This window comes from Crotalus tigris, unplaced genomic scaffold (assembly GCF_016545835.1).
Source record: "Crotalus tigris isolate CLP2741 ecotype Arizona unplaced genomic scaffold, ASM1654583v1 scf7180000018549.3470463, whole genome shotgun sequence".
Taxonomy (NCBI): domain Eukaryota; kingdom Metazoa; phylum Chordata; class Lepidosauria; order Squamata; family Viperidae; genus Crotalus; species Crotalus tigris.
Window position 1 is genome coordinate 388850 of NW_024097072.1, and position 15221 is coordinate 404070.

The following is a 15221-nucleotide window of genomic DNA, read 5'->3' on the forward strand; positions in this document are numbered from 1 at the left end:
TGTAATCATAATTTACTTAATTAACTACAATGACCAGCTTTTTTATATGCCATCAACCATAGGTTGTAAATCACAAGAGCTGATTTCACATGAAAAAACCAAAACCAAGCAAACTGGATAAGTGGAATATATCAAACAGATCAAAGTGTATCTCTGAAAAAAACCTAAAATAACTAATAAGAACATTGAGGTTAACTTCCATCAAGATTGCAATTGTAAATAAAAAGGTTGCATTTTTTAAACATTTCTTCTTTCAGAAATTGCTTCTGTGGGTTCTGTTTGAATTTTGTAACTAGGCCTATTGATTGCAAGATTGTGGTGTAGGCATGTGTACCAAGTCATCATAACATCAAGAGGAGGACATGATGACATTGAGTCAGTGCACAAATATTACAGTTATGTACTTGGGTCATGATGTCTGATATAAGTAAACTGTTTGCATGATGTCATCTGTCGTCATTCACCCCCTTCCCAGGGACAATCACGCATTGCAATTGGTTTAATGTTGCTGTACTTTTGTTGCACAAGAATACTGTTGTATTCTTATCACAGCAAGATCTCCTTACCAGTGATTCAGGCAATACACAATCAAGATAAGTCAAAACTTCCATTCTGGAAGTCTATGAAGATTCTCCGTCATCCAGGTGATGGTTGTCCCAAAGGTGCTTTTTCAAGAGACAACTGGACTTTCTTTGTTTTTGCTTGAAGACATGTCATTTCTCACCCAAGAAACTTCTTCAGAACTGAAGAAGCTTCTTGGATGAGAAGCGAAACGTCTTCAAGGACAAACAAAGAAAGTCCAGATGCCTTTCAAGCGAAATGAAGGCAAACTAAAGTATGAAAATCTTTGGTGTTGTGACCCTCTGGCTACTGAAGTGGTCCTCATATGTGACAAGTTCAAACTTCTGAGTTAATGTGATGTTTAAATATGAACAAAGAATAATGAAAGATTAAAGAATTCTCTTGGATGAGAAGCGAAACATCTTCAAGGAAAAACAAAGAAATCCAGTTGCCTCTTGAAAAAGCACCTTTGGGAATTCCATTCTGGGAATACAATGTCCATCCCTGACTGTTTCCTCTAACAAATGTCTCATAAGCTTTTGCACCACCAGGAGATTGGAAAAGTTTCATGACATCAGCCTGACAGCGATAGCATGGTCTTTTTGCTGCAATTCGCCTGAACCCGGGAGAACAGTCTGTACTGCAAAGTCTTAAAAACGAATTTGATAATGGAGAAGTTTACTTTTCCAAGCCACTCTTCTTCTACAGCTGTTTTTCCTGGTAGAGTAGGATTTAAATGTTCCATTTGACAACTGAGTGGGTGGAATTAGTTTCACCTTGCATGACTGAGCCTGTTTGGGGTTAACTGTGATCCTTTGGGGACTGGCTAACTGGGTCAGTTAATCACAACATATTAAACCCCTAATTGTCCCAGTTAAACATGTTGTGGGAAGAGTTCTACAGCAAAGATGGATACAGGCCTCATCCATTATACTCTGCTCTTTGTAATTCCCTCAAGGCTTATAGCCAGTGAGAGAAAGATCCTCCATGATTTTTTTCTAACTTAGTGGCTATCATCACATAAAAATGGCTGCTTTTTTATTAGCATTCTCTCTTTTTTAAAATTTTTGTTTTCTTGATGGAGGAAAGCATTCATGATCGATGACTTATTCCATGATGTTGCCATATCAGCCACTTTGGGAGGAGTTGCCTCCTGGAAGACACCCATGCCTTTTTGAAAGGAGCAAGCAACTAAAAAGAAGAATTTGCTGAAAATGCTTTATATAAAATTGGGAAATACTGCGGTCATAATTCGCTTCCCTGGTGGAGTCCTTTATTTTTGCTGATCACTACTTTAATCCCATTCAAGAGCAGTGATGTGTCTAATCAAGTACTGACTGATATGAGTGTTAGCCACTCTCCAGAGACACAGGTGGAATTCTCACTCTGGCTATCTAAAACCCTTGGGAGTTTCTGTAATAGACTAGACTAGACTAGACTAGATTAGACTAGACTAGACTAGACTAGATTAGAGCTGAAAGGAACCTTGGAGGTTTCTAGTCCAGCCTCCTGCTCAGGCAGGAGAACCTATACCATCACAGACAGATGAATGTCTAGTCTCTTCTTAAAAACCTCCAGTGACGGAGCACCCACTATTTCTGAAGGGAAGCTGTTCCACTGGTTAATTGTCCTCACTGTTAGGAACTTTCTCCTTAATTCCAGATTGCTTCTCTCTTTGATTAGTTTCCAACCATTGTTTCTTGTCCTGCCCTCTGGTGCTTTGGAGAATAACATGACCCCCCTCTTCTTTGTGGTAGCCCCTCAAATACTGGAATACTGCCATCATGTCACCCCTATTTCTTCTTTTCTTTAGATTAGGCAAACCCAAGTCCTACAGCCATTCTTCATATATTTTAGTCTCCAGGCCTTGGATCATCTTAGTTGCTCTCTCTGTATCTCTCTCTCTCTCTCTCTCTCTCTCTCCCTCCCTCCCTCTTCCTCCCTCTTTCCTTCTCCCCTCTCCCTCCTTATCCCTCTCTCTTTCTTTCTCTCCCTCTCCCCACCTCCCTCTCCATCATCGCCATCACTATCACTTCATAGGGATTTCATTGAGGGCAAAATTGCATGAATCCTTCCCATGTACCTCACTTCAAGCTCTCAGAGGAATTAAATGCAGGAAATCATCATTTATCATCCCAATTTACCTGACTTCTTTCTCCCTGGCTACACAGAACACTTACGTGCTTCTGTGTGGTTTAATGTGTTCTATGAACTCAGTCATTTATGGTCCTTTCAGTAAATATGATGGAGGAAATCTCGCTTTCTATTTGTGTGTTAAGCCAATGTCTTAATTCCAGTGAGGCAGCAACACTGTGAATCTTCAGTATTTCTCCAAACTTCAGTTCCCAGACTGGAGAAGAAGGCAGGGAAGTGGCGAACCACAGAAACCAAATGAAAATTCTCATGTGAATTGTCCTAAATTCTTGACAGCATAGAAGATGGACATCGCTGAAAGGCGAAAGAATTTTCCAAAATTATCCAGAAACAAGAAAGTACGGGGTGAAAAAGGTCTTTTCAGCATCTGTTTTAGGCACTCATTTTCTCTCTGCCTTTGGCAAACCCCTGCTAAACAAACTTGAACAAGCTTGTTTGGGATAAATTTTCTTGGCTGGGAATTTCCAGGAAGAGAAAACTTAGCTATCTCTTCAGAGTCCCAGGGCAAACTGAGTGGGATAATACAGACATCCACTAATGATGATGAAAATGAATTTAAATGATTGAAATATTAATGGATCACCATATAGTATCAGATTTTGCATCCTCACCTAAACACCATATTCCCACAGCACTGTCTTATGTTTAATCTCCTTGGATTTTATTTGTTTGTAGTAGAGCTGTCCAATAAAGAATATTCTATTCTATTCTATTCTATTCTATTCTATTCTATTCTATTCTATTCTATTCTATTCTACTCTACTCTACTCTACTCTACTCTACTCTACTCTACTCTACTCTACTCTACTCTACTCTACTCCATTCCACTCCACTCCACTCCACTCCACTCCACTCTACTCTACTCTACTCTTGTTGTTGTTGTTAGGTGCAAAGTCGTGTCTGACCCATCATGACCCCATGGACAACGTTCCTCTACTCTACTCTACTCTATTCTCATTAATTGCAATTCATAACTACCTGAAGCTCATGAGGTTGGGTGATCTCATGACTTTTGAGTGTGTGTGTGTGTGTGTGTGTTTAATAATTTGTAACCAAATATTATGTTTTCACAGTTCCCATAAGAGATATCATTGTGCCTTGTGCTACATTGCTGTTATACGGGGTGTGGGGGGGGGGGAGGATAGCCAAGAAATTGGAAGCCATAGAACCATCAAAAGAAGACTTCATAGGAGCTTCATCTAAAAGCTAACTCTATTGTCCCTTTCTTTTCTTCTTCTTGTCACTTCTCTCTTTAGCTACCCCATGCATCAAAGCTATTAGTCCAAGTGAAGGCTGGACCACTGGTGGAGCCATGGTGATCATTATAGGGGACAACTTTTTTGATGGGCTTCAAGTCGTATTTGGGACCATGCTTGTGTGGAGTGAGGTAGGCAAGCTTGCTTCCTAGTTGCATTTTTTTTCAGACTGTTCTTGAACAGTCAAGGTAGTTTGGAATTGCACTAATCATCTCTCAGAGAATAAAATGTAAATGGTAGCATCCAAGGAGAGTAAAGTTTCATAACGTTTTCCGTTGCTATCTTTCTGTTTTAATTTGAGTCCAGTCTACACAGTTATACATTATGTAGTGCAAATGTCCGTGTTTTCTTTCATTCAGATTGATTACCACCTTCCAAACAACAACAAAAAACAATGCTGATGTGATTATAGATACCATGCATGTGCACACAGGCAAACACACACACACACACACACACACACATGCACACACACACGTTGTCTTTTACATATAGGCCTGTACTTCTGTGCATGGATCAAAGCATACTTCACAAAACCAGAGATTATAGTCAAAAGAATAATTCATAAAGTGTCAGAATACAAAGTAAATAAATAAATAAAATACAGTAAAGATATCCACTTCTAACGTGCTATATAAAACCCAAAAGAAAAATCACGGGAAATTCCAAATTATGCTAATTCCACTTTGGAAAATAGAGCAAGTAGTTTAGAATTCCAGAGTTGGGGAGAAATATTTCAAAAGTATTTCTAATCTGGAACTTCAAATTGTACTTATCTCTCTGTGTTTGTATGTATGTGTGTATGCTCACATTTATGCAGCATACACACACACACACACTATTTTTTATTCTTTTTTATTTAAGGTTTTAATACTTATCTTTCTTGGTATTAAAAGTACTGATCACTAGCGCTAATGATGTTACTTAGTTTGGGTAATAAACCATTTGCTAGAAAACTAGCAAGCTCAGAGAGCACCAAGGACCCCTCACGTCAACCCTGAGCTATAAATATTTTCCTTTATTAGTACCTTTCTATTCCAACGGAACACTCACTGACATCTTTATATAAGAAACAGGCAAAACCAAGAAAAGACAGATACTCCCTCACCCCAAATTCAACAGATAAAACAAACGCAATTGCAAAAGAGATATTCTAAAGAGGAATCAGAAAGGAATGCATTCTATAGGTTGATGGAAACGCAGGGGAAAGTGTCTCTCATACTTTCTAAGAAATTGGCTTCCAAAAGTGAGTATATTTTCAGAAGAGATTTTCGTGATATTAATGCGTGGACAGGTTCATAAAGAATGAATGAATCTTGCGAGATAATCAGAATCTGGTCCATTTAAGGGCTTCAAATGTTAAATACTTTAAATTATTTTGGGAGAATTCTTTGCTCCAATGTAGCCATGCAGTTCAGGCTTCATATGAGGTACCAGCGTCACCTAGTTCACAGCATAGCTTTGGGCCAATATTGTTTCCAGAGACTCGTGCCTTGTACAAAAAAGCACAATGTAAGAATAAATCAGGCTATATGCAAAATCTGAATAACTGTTCCTGAGCTCTTCACAGTTAATCACATAAAGATGTTTTCATGTCAAGATTGCTTCCTATTGATAAGACAGACAGAATCAGACTATTTTTCTTGACAATATTATGGAAGTAGCTTGTCATTGACCTTCCTTCCTTCCTTCCTTCCTTCCTTCCTTCCTTCCTTCCTTCCTTCCTTCCTTCCTTCCTTCCTTCCTTCCTTCCTTCCTTCCTTCCTTCCTTCCTTCCTTCCTTGGATTTTATTTATTTATTTCCCCATCTGGGAATTTTCTGGGATTTTCTATACTAGCAAAATCTTTTCCTGTTTAATTTTTGACCCGAGAGACTTATCTGAAGTTGACCCCAATAACTCAGCACTTTTTCAAATACTGGGAAAGTTCCCTTCTACTAAATTTTGACTTACAGATTCATCAACAAGCACACACTGAGAATGAGTGTTGCTTTTCTGGCAAAATCACAATTGTCATAACTGTCTCAATATATTTTCTTTTTTTTTTTATTTTCTCAGCTGATCACCCCACATGCCATCCGGGTCCAAACACCTCCTCGTCACATCCCTGGCGTGGTTGAAGTAACATTATCGTACAAATCCAAACAATTTTGCAAAGGAGCTCCTGGTAGATTTATTTATACAGGTATGTAAAAATATCACATTGCGAAGCTGCAATTGTGGGAGGACTTCATTTATCTCCCTCTCCTACACTACTAAGGATTCAAACGGGGGGTTCATTTCACGAATTAATACAGTTTCCCCCCCAAAAAAAATGTTGTACCTTTTTATGATATTTTTGCAGCACACTTTTCATACTTCATTCAGATATGGCCTGAACAGAGTTACAGTTTTTGTGTGTGCGTGTGAATGTGGTGTCCTTGCTAAAAAACCATATTCTGTGTTTCCAAGTTAGATCTCCTCTCAATATCACATTTTGGAGACAAAAATCACAAGGATTTTCCTGCCTTGTTTTTGAGCTTTCCCCCTTAATTAGTCCTAATGAAATAGCCTTCATTAAACGGCCTTGCAAATTCTCAAAAGTTTTCTTACCTTGGAAAAACAGAACAGAACAGAACATTCCTTTCCTGAGAATTTCTCTTGACGTTCTGTAGGTGGTTGTTGTTGTTTTTTTAATTTACTTGATTTGTTTCTGTTAGAGATGGTGGTGATAGTTGGGACATTATTTTAGTGGGTTATTTCCTACAATACATGCTCCATAGTCTCCCTGATTGCTTACAGTGGTGTTGGAGAGACAGGTGAATACCCTTCCCTGGGAATCTCTGAGCTTTAATAGAAATTAGGAAAGTCAATAAAATGAAAAAGAGATAGATGAATGGTTGTGCAGGAAAAGACCAGCTCCTTGCCCCGATTCTGAGATCCCATTTATTGAAGACATGTCTTTTCCACATCTGTCCTCTGTACTGGGGCATACTGAAACCAGATCAAAGGGATCTGGCAGGAGAGTGATGTATTTCCCAGTGGAGAGTTGAAGATGAAGAGTTTCTATGTTACATCAAGGAGGAGCTTTGGAGATGCAGAGGACTTCAGCTGGTTCAGTGAAAGACTGCCTCCCACTATACAGTGGCTTGGTTCCATATCTCCATGTCTATTTCAGCTTTGGCTATCAGTGAGGACAATTAACTAGTGGAAGAGCTTGCCACCAGAAGTTGTGGGTGCTCCATCACTGGAGGTCTTTAAGAAGAGACTGGACAGCCACTAGTCTGAAATAGTATAGGGTCTCCTGCCTGAGCAGGAGGTTGGACTAGAAGACCTCCAAGGTCCCTTCCAACTCTTGTTATTCTGTTAAGGAATGCAGTCCCCTGACTTTGGGGTGGGCATACAGGGGTGAAACCCCGACTCCTGTCAACCTAGCAGTTTGAAAGCAAGCAAATGCAAGAAGGTACCACTTGTTCCATATGCCTCGGCATACAGTCATGCTGGCCACATGACCACAGAAGCATCTTTGGACAATGCTGGCTCCCAGTGTTGAGCGCCACCCCCTAGAGTCAAACATGACTTGGTGGGAGCAAATTTTATCTATGTGTGTGTGTGTGTGTGTGTATTTTTTAGAAGGATGAACAGAGAAATATCAATCTTATGGAAAATCAAAAGTGGGTCTCCCATGAGCTTAATATTCCTGCTTAATATTCAGGCTCTATTTTCCCCAGCAAAGGACATTTGTGATTGCCAAATCTAACCCAAAGTCATTCCACCAAGAATCTTGGTCCCGAACTGTCTGTATGGGCACAATAAAAATCTTGAACCGGCCAGCGCAGTTGTTGGAAGAATGTTTTGATACGTAAGGAGTCCTGGTTGCTTTCGTTCTTACCAGATGAAACTTTCAGACCAAAAGCAAATGTAGTCCCCCATAACGCTCCACTGTAATACTTAATGGAGATGTTTACCAGAGCATCTATCCAATCTGAAAACCAGGCAAGAATGAAAAACAGGATAGTGGGTGGTGATTGTTTTTCACTCCGCCGCTGCTGTTTGGACACACTGAGGAATGAAGGCAAGGAAATTGGTAGAGATTCTTTGTTAGGTTCACCCAAGGAGAGGGGGAAAAAAGTTGTTTTTGCTGCTATAGGCTAGAAGATGCTTCACAAAATTAGCAAGGGTAAAATCAAGCAATTTCTCAGTCTGTCTAAGTAGATCATGACAAGCAAAGTGATAAACACAACTATTAAATACAGCTGCACCTGGTGTAACCAATTCCCCCAGCTCTTTTTGGCTGGTAGGAAAATACTTTCAAGAAAGACACAGAGCAATACAGGAACTTCCAAGCCGCACAATTATCCCAGTGTGTTGTTTTTCTCCTCCGTTCAAGGTATCAGCAATGATCAGAACCTATTATGACGACAGTAGGTTTTTTTAAAAAAAACACGCTATAGATTACATTATTAACCATGATGGTATGCTTTAAAAGAAGAAACTACTCATTATTCTGTTTTGGTTGTTCTGTTTTTTTTTTTTTGCCCGAAGCCTATCTTATCTTGGAAAACATGCCACACGTTCCCTGCAAAATTGCCAGAGGAATATTAAATTGGCAGGGTGGGTAATGCCATATTTACTAGAATGGATGAAAGGTCTCTCATCTCAAAAGAAAAAAAAAAGTAGAAGGAGAAATAAACCTTAAATATAAGGAAAACATCCTGCGACCTGTCCAGCTTCTCAATCTTGTTAACTTAAAATTGTTATTCCATCATAGGGATTCCTCCCTCTCTGAATAGGTATTCTTTCTTTCTTTCTCTCTCTCTCTCCCTCCCTCTCTCTCTCTCTCTCCTTTTCTCTCTCTCTCCTTCTCTCTCTCTCTCCTTCTCTCTCTCTCTCTCTCCCTCCCTCCCCCCCCCTCTCTCTCCTTCTCTCTCTCTCTCCTTCTCTCTCTCTCTCTCTCCCTCTCTCTCTCTCTCTGTATAAAACCACACTCTAAAAAGGGCATGGATAGAACAAAAAAATAATAATTAATAATCACTGGTTCAAATTAATTACCTATAAAATAAAGTAGCCCTATACATAAATAAAATTAACTCATTGCCTATAAAATAAGAGCCCTGTACATAAATAAAATTAATGCATTGCCTGTAAAAGAAAAACTCAATTAAAAAAATTAATTTATCTGCATATACCAGCCCTTCTCTGTTGCTTCATTCTCACACACAGAAACTAACAACTAAATATGCACACACACATGTTCCCCTTTCTCCATTCAAAAGTTGGGGGGAGGGAAGGAGAACAGATGAAAAGGAGATGAAGGAAAAGAACGGCGGTAGTGTTAAAAGAAGAGAAAGGGGAGGAAAAAAATTGGATGGAGGAGAAGAGGTATATGAAAAAGGAAAAACCAAAAAAAGAGACAAAAGATCTGGTTACAAAAGGGTTAAGTTCATCAGGCAAGCAGCCTTTCCCAAATGATGGCTAGTCTTCAAAGGCTATTTGCATCTCCTAACTTGGCTTATTTTCAACAAGGTCTTCTGTTCATCTTAACAGATATAAGATGACTCTTATGCCCATGCAAATCCAGTATTTAGATGTTTAATGTCTTTCTTTTAATTTTATTTATTTAGATTTGTAATTTCTATGTACATTTGAGCATTACGGGGCAAAGGCTCAAATGTACATGGGTTCCAATTATTCTTAATCTATTTGACTTGCACATTTTTTATCATGTGGCAGTTGCCTTACTTTTCTTTAACTAGTGCAAGACAGAAGACAAATATGCTGAAATATAACATGACATGAAATCATATAGTTTATCATGCAGTTTATCCTTGAGGACCAGCCACTCAAAAAAGGCCATGATAGGTGCAACCTTCAAGCTGATATTATCATAGGTGTGACCATATCATTTGTTGTTGTTGTTTGCTTTTTTCTCGGTGCAGTGTTTTACGCAGCACATCACATAAAAAAAAAATCTTGCTAGAACTGTATTTAAAATCAAGTCAAGTCTGCCTTTGCGTTAAAGTGTTTTATCCTTGCACAGAAAGATGCACCCTGATAAAACATCATATATACATTGATGTATATTACATCAATAATTCTTGACACAATCCTCGCACATGCTAGTCAGGGTTGCTTAGATGCACTGATCATGTGGAATTAGAAAGTAAGACAGATGAGTAGAAGGTGCTAAATTCCAACAAACTACAGATTCGTGCAATTTTGCTAATTTTATGTAGGGTGGGAAAATAATGGAGCACTCCTAATATGTTATTTCCTTTTAGAAGCAAGGTTGGGCCATTCCAAACTAAACTCTAAAGATATCCGTAGTAGAAACAGGCTATTGCTAAATGTTCCATTCTTATTTACTTCTGAGCAAATCCAGGCCAATAGAAATGCAAATATTCAGTTTCTCATCTCTTAGCATATATTTGTTTCTATCGAATTTAGAGCTATTGTTCCTGACCAGGGATAGAGATCAGTTTAGAGTTTTGGATGCATGCTTTAATCTGATTGTAATCTAAGCTCTGGGAAGCTGATAGCAATCTCCGAGTTGAGACAAGCTCCTAGCAGCATCACCCAAGGGAATCTGCCACAAAATCTTCGTTGTCCTGTTCCTATTAGCAAGCAGATGTACATGGCAAGGCAGAGATCTCAAGAGTTCATGATTCAGCTGCTGAAGATCTAAGGAGAATCCTTCAATATTTAATACCAAATCCAATATTCATTTCATGTTCCAAACGATTAGGCATTAGCGGAACAAGAACAGCATCGAGACAGCTTGTTTGAAGAAAGACCCATAAACTCTTTAAAAAAGAAGACAACTATAAAAATTAAAGATAAATTCCAAGGGTACATCTAAATGTCAACGTGGGAGCTGTTATCTGCATGCATATGTTCTCTGTGATGGGTACTTTTAATAGGTTATGGCAAAGGATTGCACGCTAGCATTGCTCTAGTTAAAGATCTGCTAGCAATTTCTTTTCAGGGGAGCCCTCTATCAAGGTTGTGTGGATGACAATCATGAGACTGATCAGGGTGCCAACCATTGGTTATCATGCTGAGCATCTTTCCTCCCGCCCAGTATGGTGGGAGAAACCCTCCATGGCTTAATTAGTTAGACAGCTCTTTGTGGAGATTTGAAATCCGAAATGACAGACTGAGTCCTTAAAGTATGTCCCTGCTGATTTTGTTTTGGAGGAAAAGAAGGGATTCAGAGAGGATATCTTTGTATTTTTAATACCACTAAACCATTGGTTACAGATGCAACAAACTAAAATCTGTCCACATATTACATACTTCTGTGCATATGTAAAATCTTGCTTGTCATACATACATGTGAAAAACGTATAAAATATCCATGAACAAAATCCTGCTCTGCTAAATTGAAAGTTTGCTGTCCGCTCGGTCCAGTTTACAACAGACAGTTCAGCTTTACTGGTTTTTAAGTAATAGTTGGAAGAGATCTTGAACCTTCCAAAAGGAGATCTCTCACCTTGAAACCATCAATAGCAAAATCACGACAGACAAAGAGCAAGAGATGGGAGATAAAGCTGAATATCAGTGCATGACCTTGAACAAGCCAAGATGCGGTTTGCTCCTCACAGTGATTGTTGATTTTTTCCCCCCCAATGCATTGAGGAAACCAGGTTAAACTTACTTGCATTAACATTCCAGAACCTGGGAGTCACACTGAAGAAAATCTTGCTTTTTGTCCTCATCCATTTTGGCATGGAATACTGTTCCAGATAATCCTTGACTTACAGCAGTTCATTAAGTGACTGTTCGAAGTTACAATATCCACTGGGAAAAAAGTGACTCATGATCGTTTTTCACTCTTGAGATCATTATAGCATCCCCATGGTCACAGAGTGAAAACCCAGATGCTGGGCAATTGACTCATATTTATGACAGTTGCAATATCCTGGGGTCACATGACCCCTTTTGCAACCTTCTGACAAACATAGTCAATGGGGAATCCAGATTCACTTAACAACTATATTACTAACTTAACAACTGCAGTGTTTCATTTAACAATTGTGGCAAGAAAAAGTTGGAAAATGGGACAAAACTCACTTAACAAATGACTTACTCAGCAACGGAAATTTTGGGCTCAGTTGGGATCGTAAATCAAGGACTGCCTTTACTGATCTGTTACCACCACAAAATAAATTCATACTTAAGGTAGTCTTCAAAATTAATATTGAGTAGTAATCAGATTTTATCCCTGAGTTACAAATTTGAATATTCCCATTAGATATTCTTGGTTAAGTATGTGCATTTAGATCATTAGGTTTTCTTTTCTTTTTCTTTCCTTTTTTTTTTTTAAGAAAAAAGCTTCTCCAATTTATAATCTCTGTAGCTTGATCCAAGACATGTAACTTACTTCAACTATTAGGCTCAGAATGAACAAGAGAAATGGCAGATAGTGATATATAAGATCTCAAGAGGCTTCTGACAAATTCTCACGATTATTGGCACATTTTCTCTACTCTGCTCCCAGAAGGGAAATAGATTCTATGGCAGTTGAAATGTGTATTATTAAACTCTTTAAGTGATCCAGAATGTTTCCCAATAGGCATCAAAGTTTTTTCTAAGTATAGCAGAGTTGAAATTCTTAGGTCTAAGTCTTTCCCATTCAGCCCCCGTTTGATTCCATCCAACAATTTTTAAACTGGCCCATCATTATTCCATTAAAATAAATCAAAATCCATGTCACCAGTGCCTATTACGGCTACATAGGGTACTTCCATTCTGTTCTGCTAAAGTCAGCCAGATGGGAAAATCTGAGGCCAGACAAAAAAGCTGAATTGGCACCAGGTTTAATTTCACATTCTAACACAGCAAAGTTGCAATGCTAAAGGGTTTTGCTCACTATGCTATGAACATTTCCAGGTTGCATCTCCTGGAACTCTTTTTTTTTGGGGGGGTAGTTCTCTGACTAGTGAGAAACTGTACTTTGATTAAAAGAAGATAAGCTATCTTTCAATTATGAAAGGTTATCATTATCAGAATTTTTGCAGTCAAAGACAATAAGTCATTGTGTTATATGTTATCTTGTGCAAAAAAAAAATCAGAAATCCACAATTAACTATCAATTTATTTATTTTTTAAAAAAAGAAAAAGCAGACGAATCGAGAAATGCGGTGGAATAGATTTCCAGAAAACGTCAAGAAATTAACATGGGTCAGAAATGGTTGGGCATTCTCTTTGGCCAAGTGCACCCTAATGGCCCTAATAATGGCAGGCAGAAGATTGCAAACTGTCTGTCATTTTGAATTTCTCTTACTAATGAGGAATGGAGCAAGATGGACCAGTTGAAGTAGGCAAATTACCAACTATTTGGAGTAAATAAAGATTTCCTTGAGTTGGGTTCTTCCCGTGATGACTCCATGGAATCTTTTTGTGTTTTTCTTGGAAGCTGCACTAAAGTGGTTTGCCTCCTCATGAGATGTTTGTCTGACTTCCCATCTATTCTACAACTCTGAGATCACTGATAGTCTTCTGGAAGCCCTTTTTGGAGATGGCATTGTAATTGGTTCTATTCAGCCAAATTAAATTATGAATATTTGGAGACCTCTTGAGAAATATGGGTGTGGACCACTTTATTGATGTAGAGTGAGTAGTTGTTCTCTAAATAAATTTATGTGTCCTCCAGGCAAAATATCATCCTGTGGAAGGCATCTCTTATGATCATCAACTGTGATGATCTGATCCCCCTTGCTTAAATCATTTTGTAAGTTTTTTGGGTTTTTCCCTGACTTCATTTTTTTTTCTGTCCAAAGTCACATCTGTAGTTGTATTGAACATCAAAGTACCAATTAGATGCAAAGGGAAAATAAAAGCAGTGATCTTCTCCAGGATTTGCCCTTCACTGTGTAAACCTCTACATTAGACTCTTTTAGTCCTTCTGAGACATCAAGTGGGAGCAGAATTAGAGAAGAAGTTCTACATTACAGGATAATGTAGTTCCTTTTGGGTGACCAAGATGGATCTTTAAGGATTATTCATTGCTAAGCAGCAATATTGTAATCCCAAACAATGTTAATTGTCCACAAGATCTATTTTATCATTTCTTGCTCAGCAAAGTTAATATTTGATTGGATTGGATTGGATATATTTGATTGATTTGGTTTGATTGATTGGATTTGTTAAGGCTGAAAAAGTTGGGCAACTGACAATATATCCAATCAGCATCTTGACTTGCCCCCAGAATGTCAGCCCTTTTAAGTATACCAGTCTAGGAAACCAAAGTTAGGAACGCTAATACTAATTTTATTAAAAAGTTACAATACAAGAATCTTGTAAGTTTTAATACTTGCAAGGGACTGTCATGTTGGTTACCCCTTCAAGGAAGTCTAGATAGGAAACCAAAATCATGAAAATGAATTCTATCTTTATTGTAAGTTACAGTAACAGATTCTTGCATGTCTGAAAGAACTTCTCTCCTTCCCGGCATTTGCTTTCCAGAAATCTGGATCCTTCTGAGATGCTTTGGATTTTGATTTCTCTTATCAAACTATTGTCTAGGCTGTGGCTCTTCCTTCTATCCCCTAAGGTTATTCTCACAGTGGATTACAAGTGTCATACACTTCTTAAAATTAAGCTTCTGTCTCAGACTGAAATTTCTTCTATCTGATGATTGCCTTGATTGTGACTTATCCTCTTATTCCTCAAGGTTATTTCTGCTCCCCATTATGCAGAAGCTGACTGGTAACCAATGCAAGTTAGGTAGCAGTGATGACACATGGGCATAATTAGAAGCACCTATTACCATTCACATTGTTACATTTTGAACCATCTGCAGCTTCCAGATGGCCTTCAAGGGCAGCTCCATGCAAAACACGTTGCCATAGTCCAATTGTGAGGTGCCTAGGGTGTGAATGAGCATCTGAAGGGCTTCCCTGTTTAAGAAAGAGCATTAACAATGCCCAAGATAAAATCTCTCCTGGCTATAAGTGTCACCTGCTCTTTGAGCAGTAGCTCTGACAAATGTTGAAAAGCTTATTTTCTTTTCTCTCTTTGATTAGTTAGCTTCTATGATAGATAGATAGATAGATAGATAGATAGATAGATAGATAGATAGATAGATAGACGGATAGATAGGTAGATGGATAGATAGGTAGATAGATAGGTAGATAGAAAGATAGATAGATAGATAGATAGATAGATAGATAGATAGATAGATAGATAGATAGATAGATAGATAGATAGCTTTTATTGTCATTTTTTACTGTGGGCACAATGGCACACATTAAAAATTAAATTTAGTTGC

The 15221-nt window shown here is 38.3% G+C and overlaps 1 protein-coding gene across 5 annotated transcripts in view; it reads left to right on the forward strand.

Annotated features, from left to right (window-relative positions):
- EBF2 (EBF transcription factor 2) overlaps positions 1-15221 on the forward strand; it is a 198430-nt gene that overhangs the window by 158187 nt on the left and 25022 nt on the right. For all 5 annotated transcript variants that reach the window (XM_039354182.1, XM_039354181.1, XM_039354180.1 and 2 more), the window contains exons 9-10: positions 3972-4102; positions 6029-6155. In XM_039354182.1, the coding sequence (XP_039210116.1) occupies positions 3972-4102; positions 6029-6155 (258 nt within the window). The remainder of the gene's footprint in view (positions 1-3971; positions 4103-6028; positions 6156-15221) is intronic.